The following is a 23,184-nucleotide window of genomic DNA, read 5'->3' as shown; positions in this document are numbered from 1 at the left end:
CATACTGATGCTTCTGTTTTGTTTAAATGTATTGCTCAGTGAAGACCATCCACCTCTAGTGTAAACTACAAGTCATATATCCTTTTTCAGCACTGTGCCTGCAACATATCATGCATTCTTCCCAGCAGACCACAATGATAAATTGCTTTTGGTTTTGGGTGGGACGTACTTTAAAGAGAGGCTGGGGAAGAGAATAATAGGGCGCAGTGGACTGGCTTGGGTTAAACTTCATAGCTGCCCATTAGATATTTCCAACTGTAACTCAAACTGAAATCAAACCAAATTGAAACCCCACAATATGAAGAAAACAAAGAATAATTACTGAGCATTTATGACTGTTTTACTCAGTGGGGCCAAGGGCTGTGGCCTGTGTTCATCAAAGCACCACTGAGTTCACATCAAAACCAGAGCATTAGCATTTCTACAGGGAACTTCCAGCTGTGCTCTCGTGTTTATTAGTGCTATCTCACACTATTTGGAGCGAGCTATTGCTCAGGGACTTGTGCCCCGATGCTGAATTGACCTCCATGTGGAGCCACTTCAGCATACAACCACTTCTAAATCACTTTCCAAAGAATTTCTGATCTAGAATCAATAAGGCTCTACTTGAGGCCAGGATCTCCTGCCTGGAGTACAGGTTTCTTCACGCTGCCCCCCATGTGCCTGCAACATCTTTGACATACTTTCACCACTAAGTAATAACAAACAACAAGCAGCAGCATCTCTCCATAAAAAAAGTGTCGTTAGAGTCCAAGCCTATAGTTCAAGGTAAGCAATGTTTTTGTTGTAAGAGTACTAATCAATCACATGCATATATGGCAATTCAAATTCTAGTACATGGGAGAGGATGGCCTGATTCATCTTCATTTTCACGTCTCTAATACATCCGTCTTAAGATCAGGTAAATAGTCCTTAGGAGGTGTTTGTCTTTCCATTGCTGCAAGATGGGCCTAAAAGATTTGTTTACTTCAGATACTTAGGAGTCCTATCCAGAGTATTTTAGAATAGAGATAAACTATATATTGAAAATTTGAGTCTGTAGGTAAAGGAGTTATTAGTCCAGAAAGTGCATGAATAATAATTTCCATGGAAGAAGGGATTTTTAGTGGGGTGTACAAGCACAACCTCATTGTAATAGCACACCACAAGATATAGTCATTCACCTCTGTAAGCTGCAGAACTCGTGGATTATCTTGTGTCATGTAGAATTACTCAGCCAGGTCCTTTGCAGACCATTTGTAAAGTCATATGTAGTTCAATGTGGCACTTGCTCTTTTCATTCATATTGCACATTTTTGTTCTGTGAACAGCAAAGGCAGTCAAGGGTTTACTTTATTTGGTTTTAAACTCATGCAGTTGTTGGAGATATTTTTGTTTGGCCAATGCATAAAATAAATCAGCAGCCCCATATTCAAACAACTAGCTCTTTTCAGACAATGCTGAAACAATTATGTTAAAGACATTAATAAACTGTAATTCCCATTATGTTCCACAATTTATCCTGCCTTAGGAAACAGACCATGAGTATCCATGGACACGTGCACAATTCAGTAGGGTTGAAGGAGCAGTGCTGGCAGTAGTAAACCTTAAATAGTTGAAAGCTCCTTCAAGTGCAGGAGTTTTGCTAAGATTTACATTATTTCCTGAATATTATGAACTCCAGCATTTTCTGGGCTTGGAACTTCTGGTAAGATATATAGCATATATGCTCACATATCTACCTGTGTAGCCAAGCTGATAGTATCATGTTTCTTTAGTGGAAAACAACCCTGAATGAACTTGAAATAGCACTTCCAACAGAAAGAAAAATAGCCTTTTTTACAAACTGTGATTCTTGTGGCTTGAAATAGAGATTAAGAGTGGGGTAGAGACACTTACAAAATAAAATGTATTACAAAGCTTTATTTGTATACTGCAAGCAAAGTAAATCCTGAAATGTCCTAAGGCAATGGATTTCATACTTTAGGAAAACTATAATGTACTAATGTTTAAAAAACAAACATGTCTCCTGTTGCATTAGATCCTACTAATCCATGGTTTAGTACTGTACGCTGTTTCCTAAAAAAAAAAAAATCCTAAAAAACCCCCAAAGATTTAACTAGCACAATGCTTCACAGAAAAATATGCACGCATTTCTGTCCTTCAGCATACAACTTTGGTATTTATGCAATTCTGAGGAAACAGTCAGAGATTTTTCTGTGCCAAAAATTCATAAAACGGTAACGCTTATTCTAAAAAAGAGGCAAGGAGCTTTTGCAAAACGTCACTTTCTGCAGTTGTCAGGCAGCCTCACACTTCTTCACTGACAGGTTCTGCCCACCCTAAGCCCAGTCGTTTAGCAACCGAACTTCCCTAAGATCCTTTAGGCTGAATTGATACACCTGTTCAGAAACCAGTTTGCTAGGAGAATATACAAAGACCTGTTACATTTTAAGGGACAAACCTGCAAACAGGTCATTCTGGTTAATTGATGGCCTGTCTGCTGCCATGGGCATCCTTCAGGTTATCGCTGGCTCGGTTTTCCAAATGAGGAGACCAGGGAGAGACACCGCTGTTCCAGGGAGGCTCCGCGGGAATTCATCACCCTTCACCTCTCCTTTTACTGCACTGGGACTCTGGGAGGTTTTCAGCCACAATTCCTACTCTTTTCCTCTTTAGGCATTTAAGACATTTTGACACATTATTAAAAATACAAATATAGGTCAAAAATGCATGCCCAGTTTCCTATTTTTGTCTCCAACATGTGCGTTTGGATGCCTGCTTAAGGGTGACCTAATTATCAGATGGGCTTAGCAAGCAATGTATCTCTCCAAGAAGTAGCATAATCTCTGGGCACTACGAGCAGCCAAAATCAATTCACTTATTTAGGAGCCTAACCACAGACTCAGAAACTTAACACTATGTGGGTAAGCCCAGCTGACACACAACAGTTCAGAAATATACTTCTCCCATCACAAATCTCCTTGAACTAGGCAGTCAAGTGACACGCACTGGGTGGTGGGCATGCAAAGGCAAGATTTTCTTCCAAGGCTTCCTTGCAAACACATACTTTTAAAAAATTGGTGCGGAGATCAGGGTTAAGGCATTGGACTGCTCCGTGCTCAGAGCACTAAGATAATGGTGCTAATAATAAGACTAGATTTAAATATAAATTTGAAAATCATACACTTGGATTGTTTAAGAATCCATCCAGCTGAGGTATGTGTACTGTACGTACACTGTATGTATAAACCTTTTAAGATATGCGTTACATTTATCAACTGTATCTTTATCCTAAAAATAATGAACATTATGCTAGGAAAGTTTCCTATGTACTTCAAAACTAATAAAGCTTATTTTAAATGATTTTATAATAATGGTACCTTATTTTAAATGATCTTATAACAATGAAACCTGCATTAATTCCACATGAAATGGTACAAAAATAATCAATTTGTACTACAGTATGAAGAGTGCCATTCTGCATTCTAAGCCGATCTTTTCCGACATGAAACATCTACCTCAATTCACTCTTTAGCAAACTGTCAGACCTTCCTACACACCTACTGGTAGGGTTATTTTTGGATCATCCTGGAAGCAAATCACAGCTATCTCAGTGGGTGTGCTGGCCTCTAACAAAATGTCACGGTGGCAGACTTGCACTGCTGATTGGAGAAAAACGTATTGTACTGAAGTGAACAAAAAGAGAATCTTCTAAGAAAGATTATTTGAACATTCTTCACTGCTTCTTAGCTGAAGCATCCTGTATATTCTACAAAATCTCTAACATTTCAACAATTGTGTTCACAACATGAATACCTTCAACTAACAAAGACAATCTTCGTGCTATATTAGGGGGTAGAGAAAATAACGAACCATGGACGTTAACTATAAGTTATAATTCTCTGCTTTTAGCAGGGGGAATGGATGAATTAATTCTTACAGGACAGGCACTGTAAGCAGTTTTTTTTCTCTTTTTCAGTTCATTCTATACTTCACAGACTTCCTTTTTTGGGGTTGTTATTCTTTAATGTCAGCATCTGTCTGAAAATGAGTATTTTTAGACTTTTGTGCTTAGGAGGGCTTTTTTTTCAACATAAGAGTTAATGGCTGAATTCTGATATAATATGGCAAAAGCTGGGCTGGATTTTAAGAGGTCCTTAAAGAAAAAGGTCTTACTTTCTACACTGACAGTATTTTCTTGCAGAAAGATTTCTTCCTAGGTTTACACAGCAGATAAACTGAAGCATGAATAGCTAGTTCAGCTGTGTGAATAAATAATAGTTTAGAGAATCAAATAATCATGAAAATGTCACAGAAAAGCAAGGCTCCTAAGTCTGAAACTGAATTAGCTTCTGGTTTAGCAATTCTATCCCCCCACAGCTCAGAAGTTATATTGTGTATGTTTATGCAGATAAATTTGGATGCATAATTAGATGTTTCGTCTCTTCATTTGCACATAGAAGGGCTTTCCTACTGGCTACTGAAAAAACATTTATGCATGAATTTTAAGAAACAAAATTGAAATGAGCTCACAGAGCCTGTGGAATCTCCATCCTTGGAGATATTCAAACCTTGATTGGACACGGCCTTCACCAGCCTGCTCTGAGTGGTCCTGCTGGGAGCAGGAGTCTGGAGCAGAGACCTTGGGAAGTGTCTACCAACCTATGTGATTCTGTGACTAACATTATGGCATTAAACAATAAAAACCTGTGCAGTGATGGAGAAGGGCAAGATGACAAAGTAAGCTGGTGTCTGAAACCCAGCTTCCATATTCTTCCTGTGAGTACAAAACATTTTCCTGCTGTTGCTTAACATCAGTCTGCAAAAAGATCAGGAGCTTCACAGCTCCTGGTGTCAGGAAATTTTTTACAGTGCCGTATCAACCTTGTACCACTCAGGACAGTCAGAATAAACATTATTATCCTTGGGAAAATTAGGGTAGCGGGTCAACTGAGGCAAATTAAATGTCAGACAGTGTTAGAGGCAGATACTCTCATCCTGAGCTTGTATGTCCCTCCTTCACATCCACCTCCAGGCCTTCCCACCACCCACTGAATTAAACATAAATCTCTGCAGCCTCCCTGCGAGCTCTTTGCTAGTCGATCCATTTGCAGGACATGTCAAGGACAGTCTCTGGAGGAGAGAACAAGGTTCCTGACACTCAGCTGAGATTCATCCTGCCTAAATTGAGAAATTTACAGTGTCGATACCTACACCTGAGGTAGTGCCTCCAAAATCCCTTCCCAGTTAATGGGAAATGCAAACTTCCAGGGCCCAACCAAAAGGGAGTTGAGACAAACTGGCTCAGACAACCTGCAGTCAAGTAAAAGCTACCCCAGCCCAAATCCTTACGTTATGAAATACTACAGGTACCTGCCTTTAAAACAGGAAAGTATTCTAAGCAAGTGAAATGAAGAGAAAGTGAAGAATTAATTAACTAAATAGAGGTGATTAAAGTAAACAAAGGAAACAATTATCATATCAAAATAAAAGACAAGAAAGATGATTAAATGAGTCTTCAAAAGACCCGTGAGAAACTCATGAAAGACATAATATGCATTTACCTGGTTTTTATTCTTTCATGATTTCATTTTCATTTTTATTCACTACCATCTGATAATTGCAAGAAACAGTTACTTTAACCATGGGCAATTTAAACCATTTTAATTTTTTTTCCAGGGCCAAGAGACAAAAGAACCTATTTATTGCCTGAGGGGATTTTTACTAAAATGAAAGCTTAATCTTTCATGTTTTTTTAAGCAAAGGCTTTTAAAAAATAATTTCTAACAATGCTGTAGGGAGAGACTTCCATGGGTATGCAAAATTGAAATTATAAATTCACAATTACAAAAAAATTAATAGTTTGGGGGATTGCATTGTCTCTGTTCTTTCTGAATGAATACTGTTTCAAGCTTAAGAGAAAGTATTTAGCGCATGGAGAAGAATGAGTGTCCTTAGACTCTCTTGCGGTCAAAGCTATTTAGTAAGAATGCATGAGAGAAAGATCACTGGAGTTCAATTTGTTTGGAAATATGTGATTGTATGAACCTTGAAGAAGGAGTTTCATACAGATTGAACAGTCATTATTAGATGCTGAATATTTTTCTTTTCTTTTTGAGTGTATTGCAAGTAGAAGCCAGCAGCAAAACTTGACACGCTCAAATATCAAACGCCCTGTTGGTTCCTCAACTTCCTGGCCTGTTTTTCTGTGTTGCCCATGCATCAAAGTTGGCCTGACCACCATCCCTCCAGAACAGTTTGATGCACCGAAGGTTGCTAAATCTTATCTACGTAAAATAAAGCTGCAAGATGAATTTTAACTGAAGTAGCCACCTTCTGGGGCTCTTATGACACATGTCTACAAAGGAGAGAACAAGAGCTTTTTGTCAAAGATTGATTCAGAAGAGATCTTCAGGAGAGATACAGTTATATATGGGTAGAAACCTGGATATGATTTATGTGGCTGCCGTGGTTTAAGGCATATTAGAAGTACATGCTCATGCCCACCCCTGTTCCATGCAGTGTTTTGGCTTTCACAGCATCAAAAGGATTAAATTTAAACATGTACTTTTGCACTCTCCTAAATTTGGGCAGTTTTCTGAACCGAGAAATATTAATTTAACGCATTATCTGGAGAGACACAAACATTTCTTCCTGGGCTTAGTGCAGGCTTTGAAATCAGACAAAATATTTTACACTTATGAAACACAACAAACGGAAGTGTTCTATTAAAAGAAAACTAGACCAAAAAAAATACTCTCAAGGCCTCCAAATATCCACACATTGAAAGGCAGATTTAAATGTTTTCTGCCAACATATTTCAAGTTTTAATGGAAATACTTTGAGCTACTGTGAAAAGCTTTATCAAAATAAATTCATTTTCCATAGAGCAGAGAAGAATCATTGAAGATATTATTCAGGTTTACAAAATATTTAATAGGGTGGAGAATGGGGAACCAGATAAGAAAGGTTAAACCGAAGGACATTTTAACAAGGCTTGATTTTAGCCTTGGTTGTGCAACATAAATTGGTCAATAGACCTACCAGATATAGACTTTCTCTTCGACACACCAAGCTGTCTAATATTAGAAGCAGTTGTGTACAGCTACTATCTATAAGGCTTTCAAAAGCAACTGTCATTCTGAATGCACTATTTCAAAGGCTAAATGTACAGAATTTTTTGAAAATAACACATCTTCAATGTATTAGCCAAAATCATTAATCTCTTTGGAAAAACCTTGGTATCTGCTCTACAATACCACCCTCAGAAATACTAAGCTCTAGTTATCCCAAAGAAATATCTGCCCAGCCCAGCTGAAGCACCTTTCTAACCATGTGCCTCCGCAGACTTGGACATCAGATGAAACCACCTTCCAGGTACTCAAGGAGCCTCGAGATCAGGTTAAAAGAGGGAACAGCAAGTCAGCCAGGCTGGATAAGAAGATTGTGTTGGAGAGGGAGAGAGGAAAATGTGGACCTTAAGGATGAATCTGAGTCCTGTGCTAACACAGCAGGACAAAGAGCACGACAGAAACATGCTGCTGCCTGAGGTTCTGGTGCCACTTTGCTGCAGAGCAGCAATGATAAGGAAAGTTCATTTCCAGCCCCTCTGCACCGCAGTGCACTACGTTGAGTTGCCCTGAGAAGTCTTGTCAGCATGGCTCAAGAAACGCTGAGCATGCTTTGGGAGGACAGGCTACTCAGGCATTTAACAGCTAAACTGCAGAGATTTTACAGAGCATGCATGAAATGCAACATCTCTGCTTCTATAAATGGGTGACGTTTAGACATGAGTAGCACAGAAGCACTGACACCAAGACAAGCCTTTTGCAAAGCCTTAAGCCCCAGCTCCAGGACAGAGGGAAGAGATTGCTCAGGTTTAAAAAAAATATATCAGCAAACCAAAATTATTTCCACCCTATCTGCTCAGAGGTGTTGTGAATGAGTATTATTTTTAGGTCGAGATGAAGCTCACTCCAGAAACAGGAAAATGCTGCACAAACTTAGTATTAGCCAAGCTGCCTTCCATTTAACCTCTCCCCCAAACAAACAATGAAACTGTAATATAACGGGAAGCGTTGGCCAGCTTTAACACCCGGCACCACACTCGGTCCCAGTTCTATTGTGCAGTGAAGACTGTTTTCCTTACTGATGAGCTCAAACCGTCTGCCATGAATTACTTTTTCATGGGGAATAAATACACACTTAAACAAGATTAAACACAAATGTTCTTTAGTGGTGTCTAAAATAATATGAATGTTTTTTAGAACAGCAATAAACACACTTCATGATGCAAATAATTACACCCTGCAGCCTTTATGTAAAGACAAGCGGCTGGAATCTTGACTCAGCTACATCATTGTAAATCCAGAGTAACTACACTGAATCAACAACTCTCTCCGTGGATTCTGGAGATGCTGAAGTGTTACTGAACTCTGGATTTGCCCTGATTTCTCTCTATGGTTTTGCAGACATGGGACGTGCATGGCTGAAAGTCTACATGGTGGTCATGGAGGCACCACCACCTCTTATCCTGTCCCTTATTCCCCCATAAATCTGTCTTCTGCTTAGTCCGATGAAGTCAGAATCTGGCTATGTATTCCTTGTGCATCTGATGTCACCTCTGTAACTGTACTCTCGGTTAGGACCAGAACAAAGCTCAACTGAGGCTACAGCAATCTGGGAATCAAAGATCTGTCTCTCAGGGATTGAAAAGAACCACCTCGGTTGATTTTTCTGTAGGATGGGAAGGACTGACTCATGTTCTGAATTCTTTCTGAAAAGTACAATTTAGCTTAAGTTTCCCATGCAATTGTAATTTTCATGTAAAGTTTTGTGAGATGGGTCCATTAGGCTTTAATGGCCCCTGAAATGAGTCTGGAAAGGTGAACACGCCCACCTTGGGCCATGTGAAAAATTAGTTATTTGCTTAAAAATACCAGCAACAAAAATGTGTTAAGCTATTAAAAGGGTCTGTAGAAATTATATGAGCACACAACATGGAATCACTGTTGTAACTATCATCTTCCCATTTATTCTCATTTTTGTACTTTGAAAGCAAGCACTCTGCTCTTACCGGGACTTGTGAGGGCTCCCAGAGCACCAGTCGTTGTGGAGAGAGGATTTGCATTGGTGGTGGTAGCTGAGGTTTGGGCGGCGGCTGCTGCGGCTGCTAAAGTTGCCAAATTCTGTAATTGTAAAGCGTTCATGCCTGTGTGGAGAAGCAATAGGGTTAATGAAAATATGTAATTAAAAAAAAAAAAAAGCTATTTTCCATGGACATGGAGCTTTGGATGTACCTTGCCAAGAGATTCAATTCTTCTTTTCATTCCCAAGACATCTATAATCTCGGAACCACCTCTTACAGTCCCCAAATAGCATCTCTCACCTCTCTACCTTTGAGTTGAGAGAACACAGCAAAGGCACCAGCCTATAGTTCAGGAAAATTAAACCTGGTTTGTGCCTCTTCTATAAGGGAAGTGTAGAATTAAAAGTCATTTAAACTCTGTGCGAAGCCCAGGCGCAATACTATTTCCTGACACAACAGGAGGTGTAAAGAAGATAACTAACGTTTAAAACACATTCAGGACAGGGTCATATAATTGGGATGAATACAATTTGTTTCCCATGTCTCCTCTGAATGTATCTACTAAGGCTACACTGTGCAGTAGCCAATAATTGTGCTGATTTTCCTTTTGATGTTTCATTTCTAAAAACACATATGAACTAAGAACATCAGATTAGTATCAGTCTGATCACAGAGCCATCATTGAGGTAGGGGCTTTCAGGCCGTAAGCTCTGGACTGTGATATCAAGTCTACTCAGTCATCTGTCACTTCATTGTTTTAGAAGATGTGGGGGAGATATACCTGCATTTCAATGAGGACCTTCAAGAAATGCATGCATTTAAATAGCAAAGGCTTTAATTTAGATGGCAAGTAAAAAAAGGACAAACAAAAACCAGAATTTATGTTAAATGGAAAAAAAGATGATTAAGGAACAGCAAATGGCATTCATTTGACTTAAATCAGAGGGATAGGAGTCTGCTTCTCCAGAGGCCTTCAAAAGTACCTACCTTTTACCTTGGACTACACAAAGTACTTAGGCACTTACTCTAAGATGAACTGCTTCAGTAAGAGACTAAAATGCAGATACAAGTTAAGTGCTAGCATTAACCAGACTGGACCCTTCTCAGGATCCTTTGAATAAGATACAACTGTCCACAGGGGCGATGATCAGACGGGGTGTCTACATACAGACGTGAGAGAGATTGTTTGTATGGCAGTGAGGGTTCATCCTTTTTGCTTTGGACACATGAGGGAGATCGGTGCATGCTGCTTGAGCCCTCAATAGAATTGACAAAGTGCACAAAACCCCCATAAAATACTAAAACAGTTTCATAATGTTCTTGTAGTCCTGATAATATAAGTACACACAAAATGTTAGGTGGTAGGAAGAGCAATACCTTTTTTAGACCAAGTGATAGAGCTGGGAAGACTGTATGAGTTTTGGGGAACACCCAAAGAAGACCTCGAGTGCCTGGAAACTTGTCCAATTTTTTCTGAACGTTAGTTTGTCTAACAAGAGATATTACTTCTCCCTGCACACTTTGTTTCTCAAACCAGGGGAACTTAACAACAACTTGGAGAAGATGAAAAAAAAAGAGGTTAAACGTAATACTTTGTAAGTATGTTTGAGAAGAAAAAAAGTGCAATGAAGGAGAGGTATTTTCTAGGTACTGAGAACTCCTGCAATAACCGAGAGTGATATTACTTTCAAATGCATGTGTTGCAGACTCAGGTTGGTACAATCAATGAGCCCCATAAAGAGGTATTCTCACTGTCCCAGCATCAGGAACTCTGAGGTGAATCTTGATATAAACATCTCTTTGTGAATAAATCCCCAAATTTAAATACAGCATGTTCCAACAGGCAGGTCAGGTCTCAGGTGAGCACCTAGCATGGCTGAGGTTCTAACTTCTGTGCCTCAGTCAAATGCCCAAAGTCAGCTCAGATGTTGGTGCTTTTGAAAATGTGACACAATGACTGTGTTAGGCATAAGGTTTTAGTTGATCCAAGATCCACCACTTTGCAGTCTGGAATCTACACAACACACCTGGAGGAATTACGTGACCAAAAAAGCTCTTTCAGGTTTCTTTTGGAGGCTAAGTTTTTTCTCAAACCCTACCAACCCAAACTATTTTGCAAAGTGCAATAAAGCTACCCTAGTCACAAGTCATTATTAACCTAGACAATTAGGTGTAACTACTAAATAAAGAGGTCACGGGTCATTGTTGCAATTTGGTCAGTCTTCTAAATGAGCTCTTACAAAGTTTAAGTGCTTAAAATACAAAGATAACTCTCAAATGGCAAAATGGTACCTTAATTACATGGACATTTTATAAATATGAAAGAATTAGATCTTGGATACCCAAATGAAGAGAATAAAACTGCTTAAAACATCTCAAATCTTGAACAAAGTCATCTTCTAAAGCAGGAAAAGTTGACTGGATATTTTTAAAACCTTTTATTTTTACTATCAGTCTAAAACTAAATTTTGGAAACAGCATCATATTAACGAATAAATTTCTGAAACCAGAGATGGTAAGGAAATTCCTAACAGTTTTCAAATCTTACCTCTGGTTTAACTTGAGAACTTTTCAGTCAAAAAGTACAATTCAGATAGAAATTCAGATAGGATCTTTTGCTAGCATAATTTTAATTTATTTTTTTTAATTACTCAGTTAACCTACTTGCTTGCCTCAGGTGTAAAATTCTTTTTTTTTTTTCCCCCGTTAAAAAATCCTCTTTCTTTTATAGTAAGATTCTGCAGATTATTTCAAACAGGATTTTAGGAATGGAGAAGACTCAAGATGGGGTCCAGCTCTTCGCAAACAAAGCAGACAGTGGTTCTCAAAATGAGATATGGAATCCATTTTCATCCTGGATTGATATTTGGTCCTCAAATATCGTTTACCTTCCTCTTTCATAAGAAGTGTAAGTAATTCAGCAAAGAATATCCAGCAAACATTGCTGGTCTTCACTGAGGCCACATTTCATGCCATTCTGTAATGGAGATTTGGTAAAGCAGTGGGTTGCTCTCTACCATGGCAGCATGGTTTTCTATCACCCACTGGTTAGTTATTCATCAGAAGGATCAGTCATAATCAGCTTATATTTCTTCTGTGGGGAGGTTTCCACTTTGGACTTTTAAACAGCACACATGGCAGGAGTAAATAGTAGCGAACAAATACAGAATGGTACTAGAGGAGAGACTGCAAAACAGCTTCACCTAGATGAAATCCCACGTGCTTCTGGAAAATGCATGGACTTTTCTCCAAACCTCAGTTTAGAAGCAAATGGATTTTGAAGTAATTTAATACTGCTTTTTCTATTGCATTTTATATGCACGGCTTTGTCCATGCATGCAAGGCTGCAGAAGGCTATAAGCATAGAGGGCTGTGAAGCTGGAAGACAGCATACACACACTGTACAGCACTCAAGGAAAAGTACAGCAGGCAAGACAAGGTCAACAGGCAGTGGAACAAACAACTGCTCTCTCTGGGCTTGCGAACCACTGTCGTGTCTGTGTGGATGCAAAACAAACACCAGCATTGCCTCATCCCACAAAAACATTTTTTTTTATAGTGGGACATTTCCTGTGGAAGCACAAGAGGAACCCATCAACTTGACGAAAGAGTTTCAATGCCAAAAAAAGATTAAGAAGAGCTAGGCAGTGACGAAGTCGTCTCCCCACCCAGTCTGTTTTACTGTAGAGGTGACTAAAAGACACTGGCCACAAACCAGCTCTGCAGATGTTATAGGGTGTCAGCTTTGGTGCCTTCAGGAAAAAAGACTGCTTGCTGTTGTCACACATGCGTAAGAGAAGGACAGCAAGGAGCCCCGCTGAATTGAGCTCCCGAATGTGACTGTCAGCCAGGACTCATGGCACACACCATCATCCAGCATGCTCTAGAGCTGATTGTATCAACAGGTTTATTGCTTAATATGCATCCTCTTTAGGATCCTCTGCCTGCTCAAACATATAAAAAATAAGTCCTGTCATCACTGTTTCACATTCCCCAGGCATTTTACCATCTCTGCTCCTTCTTTATTGGTTTCTCCTGTCAACTTGTCAAGTGCGTCAACATCCCACTTGCTAGGACAAACTTGGAGGAGGGAAACCAAATGCTCTCAAGTCCCAGACCCAAAAAGTAGTTTCCTTTCAAATGGGGATTTTTGGTTCAATTGAATTTTAGCCAAGGTATAGTTCTGTGGGACTAATCTGCTCTCTCATTCTCTCCCCTTTCACACACTGTCTTCACACATTTCACATCCTACAGCTTTTTGAAAACAGTCCCAAATCCCGCAACAGAGCTGGACCGCACATGAGTAGATTGTTTTTATTTGAAAGTGCTGCTCACTCAGCAAATGCACCTCTCTGAAGAAATGCAAATCGCTTAACGCTGAAGAACAGCCTCATAGGCAGAGCTGCACATGAAAAATGAAAATCCCCTTGTAGGGGAAAAAAAAAACTTCTGGGTAAGGAATAATTCTTGATCTTCATGATGGAGACGATGTTGGGAAAAAATGGGAAATTATTAAAAAAACCAGAATCACAATACAGTTTGATTCCGTTTTTAATAACATGTATTTACCAATGTGCTATCAGCTTGGCAAATATTCAAGATTGCAAGGAAATTCAACTTTCATTTTGTTATTTGGCAGATTAAAAAAAACAATTAAATTATGTACAAAACAGATGCACAGTATGCCTTGCTTGAAACTTAAGATTTTTTAAAAAAATATTTATAAGGATAGGGGCATGAAAATTTAATTTAATGTTCACCTTAGGTAATTTTGTGTCTTATTGTTCACAGCAATTACCATAAATCTACATATCAATAAGCGAGAACAGATGTCAGTTGTTACAAGTGCTTGCCAATCAGGCCTGTTAAAAAGTGACAGATGGATGGTGATAGAACATTCTCATAAGGCCTATTAGCACATTCGCAGGAAATTTTTGTAGTGCTGCACAGTCACAGATGCAGTTCTGTGAAAACACGGGGAAATTTGAGAGCATGAGATTTACATTTTACAACTTCTTGTGCTGCCTCCGACGCAAACTTTCATACAATGAAGCAATATGCCTCATTTCAGTCACCACAGCTTTTCTCCTGTGATAACTGTAAATTTGGAATTACCGGGTATTTGTAGAGGAGGCAACAGAGTCATGAACCGTTCCTGAAGACTTCTTAGGCCTCATCAGCTCTTGGGTTTCCAAAACGGTAATAAAATCACATTAGGAAATAGTTGAGATTCGCTTGCTGAATAAATTCCTAATAAAGGAAGGCACTGGCTACATTTTAGTGACAATATATGCACGGAGGATTTCAAAGTCAGTGTTGATTATCAGAACCAAATCTGGATAGCTCATAAGCAGTTCCCACTAACTTGACTTCCTTTTCTTTGGAAGTTTTATCCTCCCCAATTATTAGGACTTATTCCTTCTGAATTAAATCCTGACTGCACCTTAAAAATTGTGGATTAAGGTAAAATTTATCATCTCCAGGCCAAAAAGCAACTGTTTGCTAACACTGACATCAGCCATTCCGGATGCTGATGTTGAAAATGGGGGTAAAGGCTTCACGGCCTGTGTCTGAGAGAGTGTGATTTTATTCCAGCAATATTCTAAGAATTAAAATAGACAGGAGACCTGAGCGCTACCGCCATCAAACCGTATATACTCTGTGCCTACCTTTAGAAAAGCTGCTTATCTGAACAGTGCTTAAGGTACCCTGACTATTTAGCACTTGATTTAGCAAAGCCTTTAAAACAATTTTAAGTCCACATTTGATTCTGCCCTGTTTTTTAAGAGTATATGCTTAAATCTGACAGAGTTACTAGTCGACTCAGGTAGGATTTCAGCACATTTTTTCGAGTTACGCATGCTCTAAATACATTCCTGGCAAGAAATGTGCTTTTCTCAATTGAAACTTCCCCTGTCCTAGTGGGAAAGATTCATCTGATCTAACTTCATCCTAATGAAAGTTACTCGCCCAGGATCTTGCTATAGTCAAGGAGAGAGAGAGAACAGATGATTCATCCGATCCTAAGATAGACAGATTAACCCCAGCCCTTGGTAGGAAGAATTGCAGCCTGGGAGTGACTTCATTGACATTGCAGGGAGACCAGACGCTCAATTTCCAAACTGCTGAGGTTCAGTGGGATGAATTCCACCCACGGAGGGGCCGAGGCAATAAAAAGCCCCTCTCCCTCCTTTTGCTGTTTATGGAAAGCTCAGCCTGAGCTACAGATCTTCTGCCCAGACTCGGCCAAACTTCCACATCATGCACTTTTACCACCTGAGTAAGCATGTCTTGTAAACTGCTGAGCGTTGGTTTTCCTCTCAAGGTGCCTCTCCTTCTCCTGTGAGCAGGAGTGACATGTGGATTGAGAACGGGCTCACTTGCTTCAAACTCTGCCTCTCCAAAAAATGCTAAATGGAGTTACTTAATTTATTAGCTAAAAAAAAAAAAAAAACCCCCACAAAAAAAAACCCCTAATTGTATGGGTTAAATTAAATAGGACTTTCAATGTCTTTAGTCCCGGAGATCAACATTTTCAAAACTGGTAGTAATCTTTATGAAACAGCTCTGTCCCTTAAGCTGGAAACAGTTTCTCAGAGACCTTTACTTTTAATATGATATCCCTAAAGAGGTCATAGCAGGAGAAGCCCTCCTTCGATATAGCTTTGTTGGAATGAAGCCACCAAAGAGTCAGAGGACATAAAGGATCTTTGGGCCAATGCAAAAGTATAGATCTTTTTGTGCAGATGGTCCTGGCTTCCAACCGGTCCCTCCAGATCCACTGAGCCAATCCGAAAATTAGAGGAAAATATTCAGAAAGCAGAACCTCGCAGAGTTTCTCTCACCCATCTGCTCCTACAGACTCTGCAACAGGAGGAAATCTGGCTTGGGTAACAGAAGAAGGGTGAAATGGATTGAACAGGGCTCAGAAAGGGCCAGAAGTTCAACCCAAAATGCAACCAAACTGTGAGAGTTTGGAAAGGACTGGAAAAAACCCATACACTGGAAAAATATAATAAGCCCCAGCTGTAGAGGGTTTAGGGATCTGAAAGCCAAATCAAGAAAAGCCAAAAGCATGGTTTCTTCTCCTGCATGACTTCAGAAAGCAAAATACGCTGCCTGTTCAATGAAATTAAGAGTCCCTTTGTGTCTTTTATGAGTACTGTACATGTTTATACGTCCTGAATGGTCACACATATAGAGATATTTCTGTATGAGCAAATATTTATTCCTGCCAAAACATTTTACATTAATGGACAATAAAAAACCTTCATAGATCATATATTTTTGAACATTTCAATTTTCTACAATCACCCTATGTAATATAAAACCTTCCTGTTTATACTGTCTGTATAGTACTTTCCAGGTTCTCCTTAAACAGACAGGTTGGCTTAAGTAACTGCAGCTTTTAAGACCTGATCCAGCGCCAGCCAAATTCAATGCAAACGTTCAAGCGACATCAATCTCCTTTGAACTAAGCTTTCCATGCAATTTGTATGTATTTGAAGGAGGAATCTTTTTTGCTTGAAAGGTTGCTAGTGCTTAATGTAGCTTGCATTGTCTTTTTAAAGTAAGACAATCAAATCACATAATGTAATTCATCTACATTATTAGCCTTCCCCAAAGACAAAGTGCAGGCTAGACACTGAGGCTTGAGAGGCATGTGAGAGAAAACATCGCCTTTAAATTAGCATTAGCAGATATCGGAGGAGGGGAGGAAAAGTTAAGAACTGCTCACTATAAAATATACACTTGATGACGGTATGCGCTTGCATGTTTTACAGAGGACAGCGAAGCAGAATTTGGCATGGTAGGGTTAGCTCCTGTAACCAAGACAAGGGGATTTCTCTAATACCCAAGGCAGCATTACCAACTCTCCCAACTTTATTACCAGTCTCGACATATTATACTGTTCTCTTCAGCTTGGCTCTGGAAAGAAAACAATTTCATGAAAATCTCGTTTTTCAATAAAAATGAGAAAACCTAAACTGGAGAATCAAGTGTGGAACCTTAAAGCTTGGAAAGCTAAATGGCAAACTGCTACTTTTTGTCTCTCAAATTTTAATATCTCACAAATTTTAGTTAAACCAGTTTCATAATTTGCTTGGACTTCACATATGATTTATGACCATAGGGCAAAGGCAATACCAAACATACAGCAGGGCCAGTGGGCTGCCACAGCAAGAACAGCATTCAGTTTTAGAGCTGGTGCTCTGTGTGTTTAATGTCTGTATGTTAGTGAGTTCTTGAGAAAAATCCCCATTTTTCTTTGGATTGGATCCCCAGCTCCCAAACAAACAAACAAACAAACTCCAATTCTTTTCAACCAGAAATGCCTAAAACCCCCGCTCCTTTTAATAAAACCAAAGAATCCCTGCTTTTGCCACATAAAAACTACTTTAAGCAGACTGAGGCATGATATTAGGGAAAGGGCATTTAAAACGTCGCACTGAAGATCAGTGGCTTTGATCTGCTAGGAAAGAAAATTGCTTTGATTTAAGAAGTAATATCGCTGAGGACTGCATGGCAAATATTTCTTCACATGTGCAGCAGGGTGTGTGCTGTGTCCTTTCCGTTCAGTACAGAGACAACATGGGCTTTAGCAGTACAAATAAATACTCGCAGATCCAAAGGCCCTTAATTTTGGACAAGGGGGTGGCTGTATTAGAAGTCTTAGTTTAGCAAACCGTGTCTTCATCAAGACTTAAGCACAAAAGAGGTGCTAGAGCCCTGACATGTAAGAGTGAAATTTCAATGGCTCATGTGGCTTTTGATCAAACTTTTAGTGTCTGAATTCAGTGGTAAGCACACCCATTGACTTCAAAGATAAAAGCTGCACCCCTCAAACTCAAAGTTCAAAGAACCTGCAAGCTGCAATGACGGGTCGTCTTTAGCACCTTACTCAGTTGTGTCGAGATTTTATTCCCCACCTTGAAATATTTTATTAATAGGCAAACTATACACAATATGGAAATACCTATTAGATTTATTTTTGTAAAATGAACATATATAGCTTAAGTTAAAAAACTCTGGGCCTTTACAAACATTCACGGATGGCTTCAGCAGGCAATGTAAGATCTTGCTGCAGACACAGGAGTATTTTCTATTCCTTTCACAAAACATAATAAATGAATCTTTAATACTAGATGCACAACGTAACATAGTACCACATGATTTCTGAGGAGAGGACATGAACTCTCAGTCCTAATGAGGAAATAGCGCTTAGTCTTTGCACTTTCATGTAGAGCTGCAGCTTGGAGAGAAATTTAATATCACTAATTTTACCTTGAACATCAAGGTTTAAGACTTACATGTTTTGGGGAAAGAAAGGAGTAAACTTCAAGCTGTTTTGATAACATGAATATAAGATAAAAAAACCATATTTTCTAGTAGAGGCAGACAATCATTAAATTATCCCATAGATGAGAGCATTAGCAATCTAATCATTAGTCAAGAAGGCATATCCCACAAGTAACAATGATGTGCCACTACGATTTCTTAAGATGATTTTCTACTAGACTCAAGACCATATGATTTTCAGAGAATAAATCACACCCTGGATTGAGACCCCATCCTCAAATTACTTGACTAAAATTCTTAGTTTCAACACATTTCTCGGAGACAAAGTTGAATCTACACTAACAGTGAGAAAAAGGCAACAGAAAACTTCTAAGGTGCACATAATGCAATGGATATCACGTTATTTTTCCTCGGTGTCTCAATTCTTTCATTTTGTAGACCTAACCAAATATGAAAACACTAAATACAATCTCTGAGCTCAAAGCCACTTCCAAAACTGCCAAGTATAAAACTGTTACTGAACCGCTCTGTTCTGTTTATCATATTAAGATACATTTTTTTGATGAAAAAATGCTAGATTGCAAGTGTAACATAATAGAACCAGCAAGCACTGCCAGCAGGTCTGAGGAAGAGAGAATAATTCAGAGATATTGTCATCCGTAGGCCAATTTATATTGTCAGACAGCAGGTTCACATTAGTCTCTGATGTCACTGCAATAATGGCATAATATAACGATTGAGCAAAGAATACCTGTGGGGTATATCTATACGGTGCGGTATATCTATACTTGTTAAAGTATTTCAGGATTAATTCAAAGCAGAATCAGAAGAAGCAGAAGACCAGGATTAAAAGAAGAGTGAGAAAATGGTGTTCATAAAGACTTCTGAATATTTTAGCCCTTGTTTTGTGATGATGAAGCAAGCACAATGTTGTATTTCATTGATTCAGTGGGTTCATGATTAAAATAAACCAATGTAGCAATTTAGGGGTTTTGTGCTTCCTTTTTTTTTTCCCCTCTAACAAGAAAGAAAGCTTTTTAACAGTTTCTCGCGGCAGGCATAATGTGCATCTGTGCTCTGATTTACTGCACATGCTGCCTTCTCTAGCATCATGTTAAGTTAGGGTATCAGCATGGTAGGTCACACAGTAGGAGTGACCTTTTGCTAATCACTACACATCAGTTACTACTGGCACACAGCTCATTACTAAGAAACCCTCCAACTAGCTGGCTTTCAAATCCGCTTACACTTTGATTTTTTTTTTCCCTTTTCGTTCTTTCTTTTTTCCCCCAGACTAAAGATTATACTTTTACATAAATTCTGTTGTGTGCTGCCTTCTCTAGCATCATGTTAAGTTAGGGTATCAGCATGGTAGGTCACACAGTAGGAGTGACCTTTTGCTAATCACTACACATCAGTTACTACTGGCACACAGCTCATTACTAAGAAACCCTCCAACTAGCTGGCTTTCAAATCCGCTTACACTTTGATTTTTTTTTTTCCCTTTTCGTTCTTTCTTTTTTCCCCCAGACTAAAGATTATACTTTTACATAAAAGCTTCTGTTGTGTAATTTTGTCAACTAGGGTTCCAAAGTCAAAAAGGCACCCAGTTAATTTTCCATGATTATAAAAGGAGCCTGAAAATTCATACTGAAGGTAGGCCTGTAATCTTGGGTTTCATTAAAAAGGTCAGAACGTTTTTACTCACCACCTATTATTAAAATGTTTGAGGGCTGCCATTAATTTGATTTTTCAGGACACAGAAATCTCACTGGAAATTAGAATGTAATCCTGCTGTTGCTTTACTGACACTTTTCATAGGGTAGGATACGGCTGCAGGGACTAAGAGCTCTCCTGCAATTTACAATTGGTTACTTTGGACAAATGGCAGGTGACTAATGCAAGACAAACTGTTTGCACAACCTGGGAGCACTGGGTTTAATTTCAGTTTCTGAAAGAGGGGAGAAAATGTTTCTATTGACGTTGAACTGTGAGCTGTCCCCTGCCAATACATCTGCCACATTTAATACACAACACTCCCCCCACCCCCAACAATGTGATTATTAGAGCTACAGAATTCAATAGCTTAAGAATACAAAACATAGCTGGAGCAAAATGAAATGGTTTTTAACTTACCGGCCATTTGCTGAATGCCGCTGAAGGCACCCAAGTTACTGGAGGAAGTTGCTTGCTGCAGGAGCTGCAAATTAACAACACAACACAGCAATCTATCTGACATTAATGTAACAAATGAAGATAAAACTAAAATGAGCTATCATTTCACATTTGGAGTATTTATGCTTTCCTTTACATTTATATAGTCTCTTGCTTCTGTCTATTGTTGGAATGAACATCCCTAGAGTCAATGCTGTAAATCCATATTAATGTCTAATCTCTATTAAGAAACACAGAGACACAAGGGAAACTCAATAACATTGCTGCTTTAAAACAATTAATCAATTTATTCTTTTTAACAACCAGGTGTTAAATCTATTTAAACCAACATAGCGTGACTAATTACAACCCTCTGTAGTCTAGTAGTTACCATAACTCATCTCTGTCAATCACGGTCCATTCTCCCCCCCCCCTTGAATTAAGTTTTTTCTTTATTATCTTTATGAATCAAGCACACAGATACTCATTAAACTGGTATTTGTATATAACAATTTAGCCTAGCTCAGTATTAATTAGCCTACCTCAGTACTAATATATATTTTTAATTGCCAGGTAAATTGCTGTTTATAATTATATCACTATACCAAAGCATTGTATGCATACAAATTATGTATTTATGCATACACAGTACATATATACGGATGCATCTATTTGTCTAACTCGGAACCATCAGGAACTCTCCAAGTTATCCAAAAGCTGCTCAAGCAGACCTCTCAACTCCAGAGCCACAAAAGGCAGAGGCTCCCTCTCAGCCGTGCTGCAGGGGAGCCTCTCTCGGCCATCCAGGACCTAAGACGTGCGGCTGTGGATTTCGGATTTCTCCAACAGGGGCAGCAGCTAACGCCTCTTCCTCATCTTACAAATGGACCAAGGAAAACACCATTTTAAATTTACGAGGAACAAATTCCTTTCCCCTGCCATCTTCACTTTCTGTACAAGGTAGTATGAACCACGCATGTTTAGCATTGACAGGACCACGCATTGAAGTGAAAGCCATTTCCAAATGAAAATGTGGAAAATTAGAGGACTGAACCACAACATTCTAGTTTAGAGGCTGCACCATGTAGATATGGCCCCTACAGTGTTCAGCTGCCTATCTGTCCTCCCCTAAGGAAGAACTTAAATTTTATTCCAGCTATAGAAAACAGGCTCTAACATTCAAAAGAACAATAAAACTAATGGCATCAAATTTTATTTTGCAGCACAAGTAAACTTTAAATGCTTGCCTTGGTCAGCACTGATATATCTTGAAATGTTTATTCAAATTCTATTTCTTGTTATTTATTTTTAGACCATGTGATAAACATATGGAGTTTTTTATATAGAAGAAGACATGCTACCTATCCTGGAGGACTCAGCAATTTATTGCAGGGAGTTTACTATAGCTGATTTACCATGGTTCCAAATAAATACAGCATAATACATCCACCGCCTCTGAAATGAACTTACAGCTAGATATTGTGGTGTGAGTCCTCCAAGACCTGTGAGGTTTCCCCAAGTGGCAGTATTGAGCTGTTGCATCTGCTGTGCCAACTGCTGCTGCAAACGCCGCTGCTCCTTGTCCTTTTGGGTATCGGCAAACTTCACCACGATTGGCGAAGAGCAGCCCTGTGGTTAGACAGATCAGGAAAGACAGCAGCGTTAAATCCCACCGAGTCACCCTCGTGTTGTGAGCTCAGCCATGTCCCATAGGGCCACCAGCAATGGCATGACCTGATCGCTCACCCTCTCTTTGTGATTGGCATACGTAGGACCACAAGGACTAAGATTTTCAGCTTCTTAGGAAAAGAGCCTATGGAGAAATTATTGATTCCCCAGTTCTTTTTATAAAGCACCTTTCCTCAGGCTCTCTTTTCCTTCCAGCTATCAAAACTGCTGCCAGAGACAGCAAAGTGTACCAGTCCTCTTTAATTAAGCTTCACAGTTGACGAGATGGACGTGATGCTTTGTCTGCAGTCTGTTTTCAAGGCATCGCCAAAGGGAGAGGTGTCCAACCTCCCTGCTGCCAGGGACCGCACAGCCAACACCGCCCTGCCACCACGGTCTGGCTGTGCGGTCACTCTCAGTGCAGCTGGCTTGTGTACCCTACGTAAATAGACTGTGAGCAACCGATTTACTGCAGCGCCCATCATCAGTGGTCCCTTTCATATCAAGGGCCCCCAGTCCCAAGTGAGCACAAAGGGCGGTGCTGCTAGGACAATTCACCCACCTGCGGTCCGCTCCCAGGCACGCTTTGTATCAAGCACCCTTGAGATGTGAACAAAGGGCAGGATGCAGACCAAAAGTGACTAGTTCTGGTGATAGCAGCCTATTCCTGATTGCCACTATTTCTTCTATTGCTTCTATAAGCCTCTTGTTACATGATATGGGAGGGTTGTAAGACACCTTAGGAAATAGGAAGGCTGTAAGAAAGAACTAGAGATCTGGTCTGCAGCCTACTCCTCACCCATGTCTGCGGGACCCTGGGAAGAAGTAGGAGGTCATAGACCAGATGGAGTTTTGAGGTAAGCTGGATATTTCCTTTGGACTTCAGATTGTGTATTCCTGGGCAAAGTCACTGAGAGAATGAGACGTGAATATGAAAGATGTCTCTCGTGCTCTCGCTCTATTCCCTCCCCCCCCCCCCCCCTAAATATAAA

General features: G+C 39.5%; 1 protein-coding gene across 1 annotated transcript in view; it reads right to left on the bottom strand.

The window, feature by feature from the left end:
• CELF2 (CUGBP, Elav-like family member 2) overlaps positions 1-23,184 on the bottom strand; it is a 384,808-nt gene that overhangs the window by 30,565 nt on the left and 331,059 nt on the right. The window contains exons 8-10 of the mRNA XM_009285480.2: positions 21,995-22,153; positions 20,507-20,570; positions 9,059-9,193 (exon numbers count right to left, since the gene is read on the bottom strand). Coding sequence (XP_009283755.1) covers positions 9,059-9,193; positions 20,507-20,570; positions 21,995-22,153 — 358 coding nt within the window. The remainder of the gene's footprint in view (positions 1-9,058; positions 9,194-20,506; positions 20,571-21,994; positions 22,154-23,184) is intronic.

This window comes from Aptenodytes forsteri, unplaced genomic scaffold (genome assembly GCF_000699145.1).
Source record: "Aptenodytes forsteri isolate BGI_AS27 unplaced genomic scaffold, ASM69914v1 Scaffold87, whole genome shotgun sequence".
Classification (NCBI taxonomy): domain Eukaryota; kingdom Metazoa; phylum Chordata; class Aves; order Sphenisciformes; family Spheniscidae; genus Aptenodytes; species Aptenodytes forsteri.
Note: the sequence above shows the minus strand (reverse complement) of the source record. Positions and strands in the feature narration are given on the sequence as shown.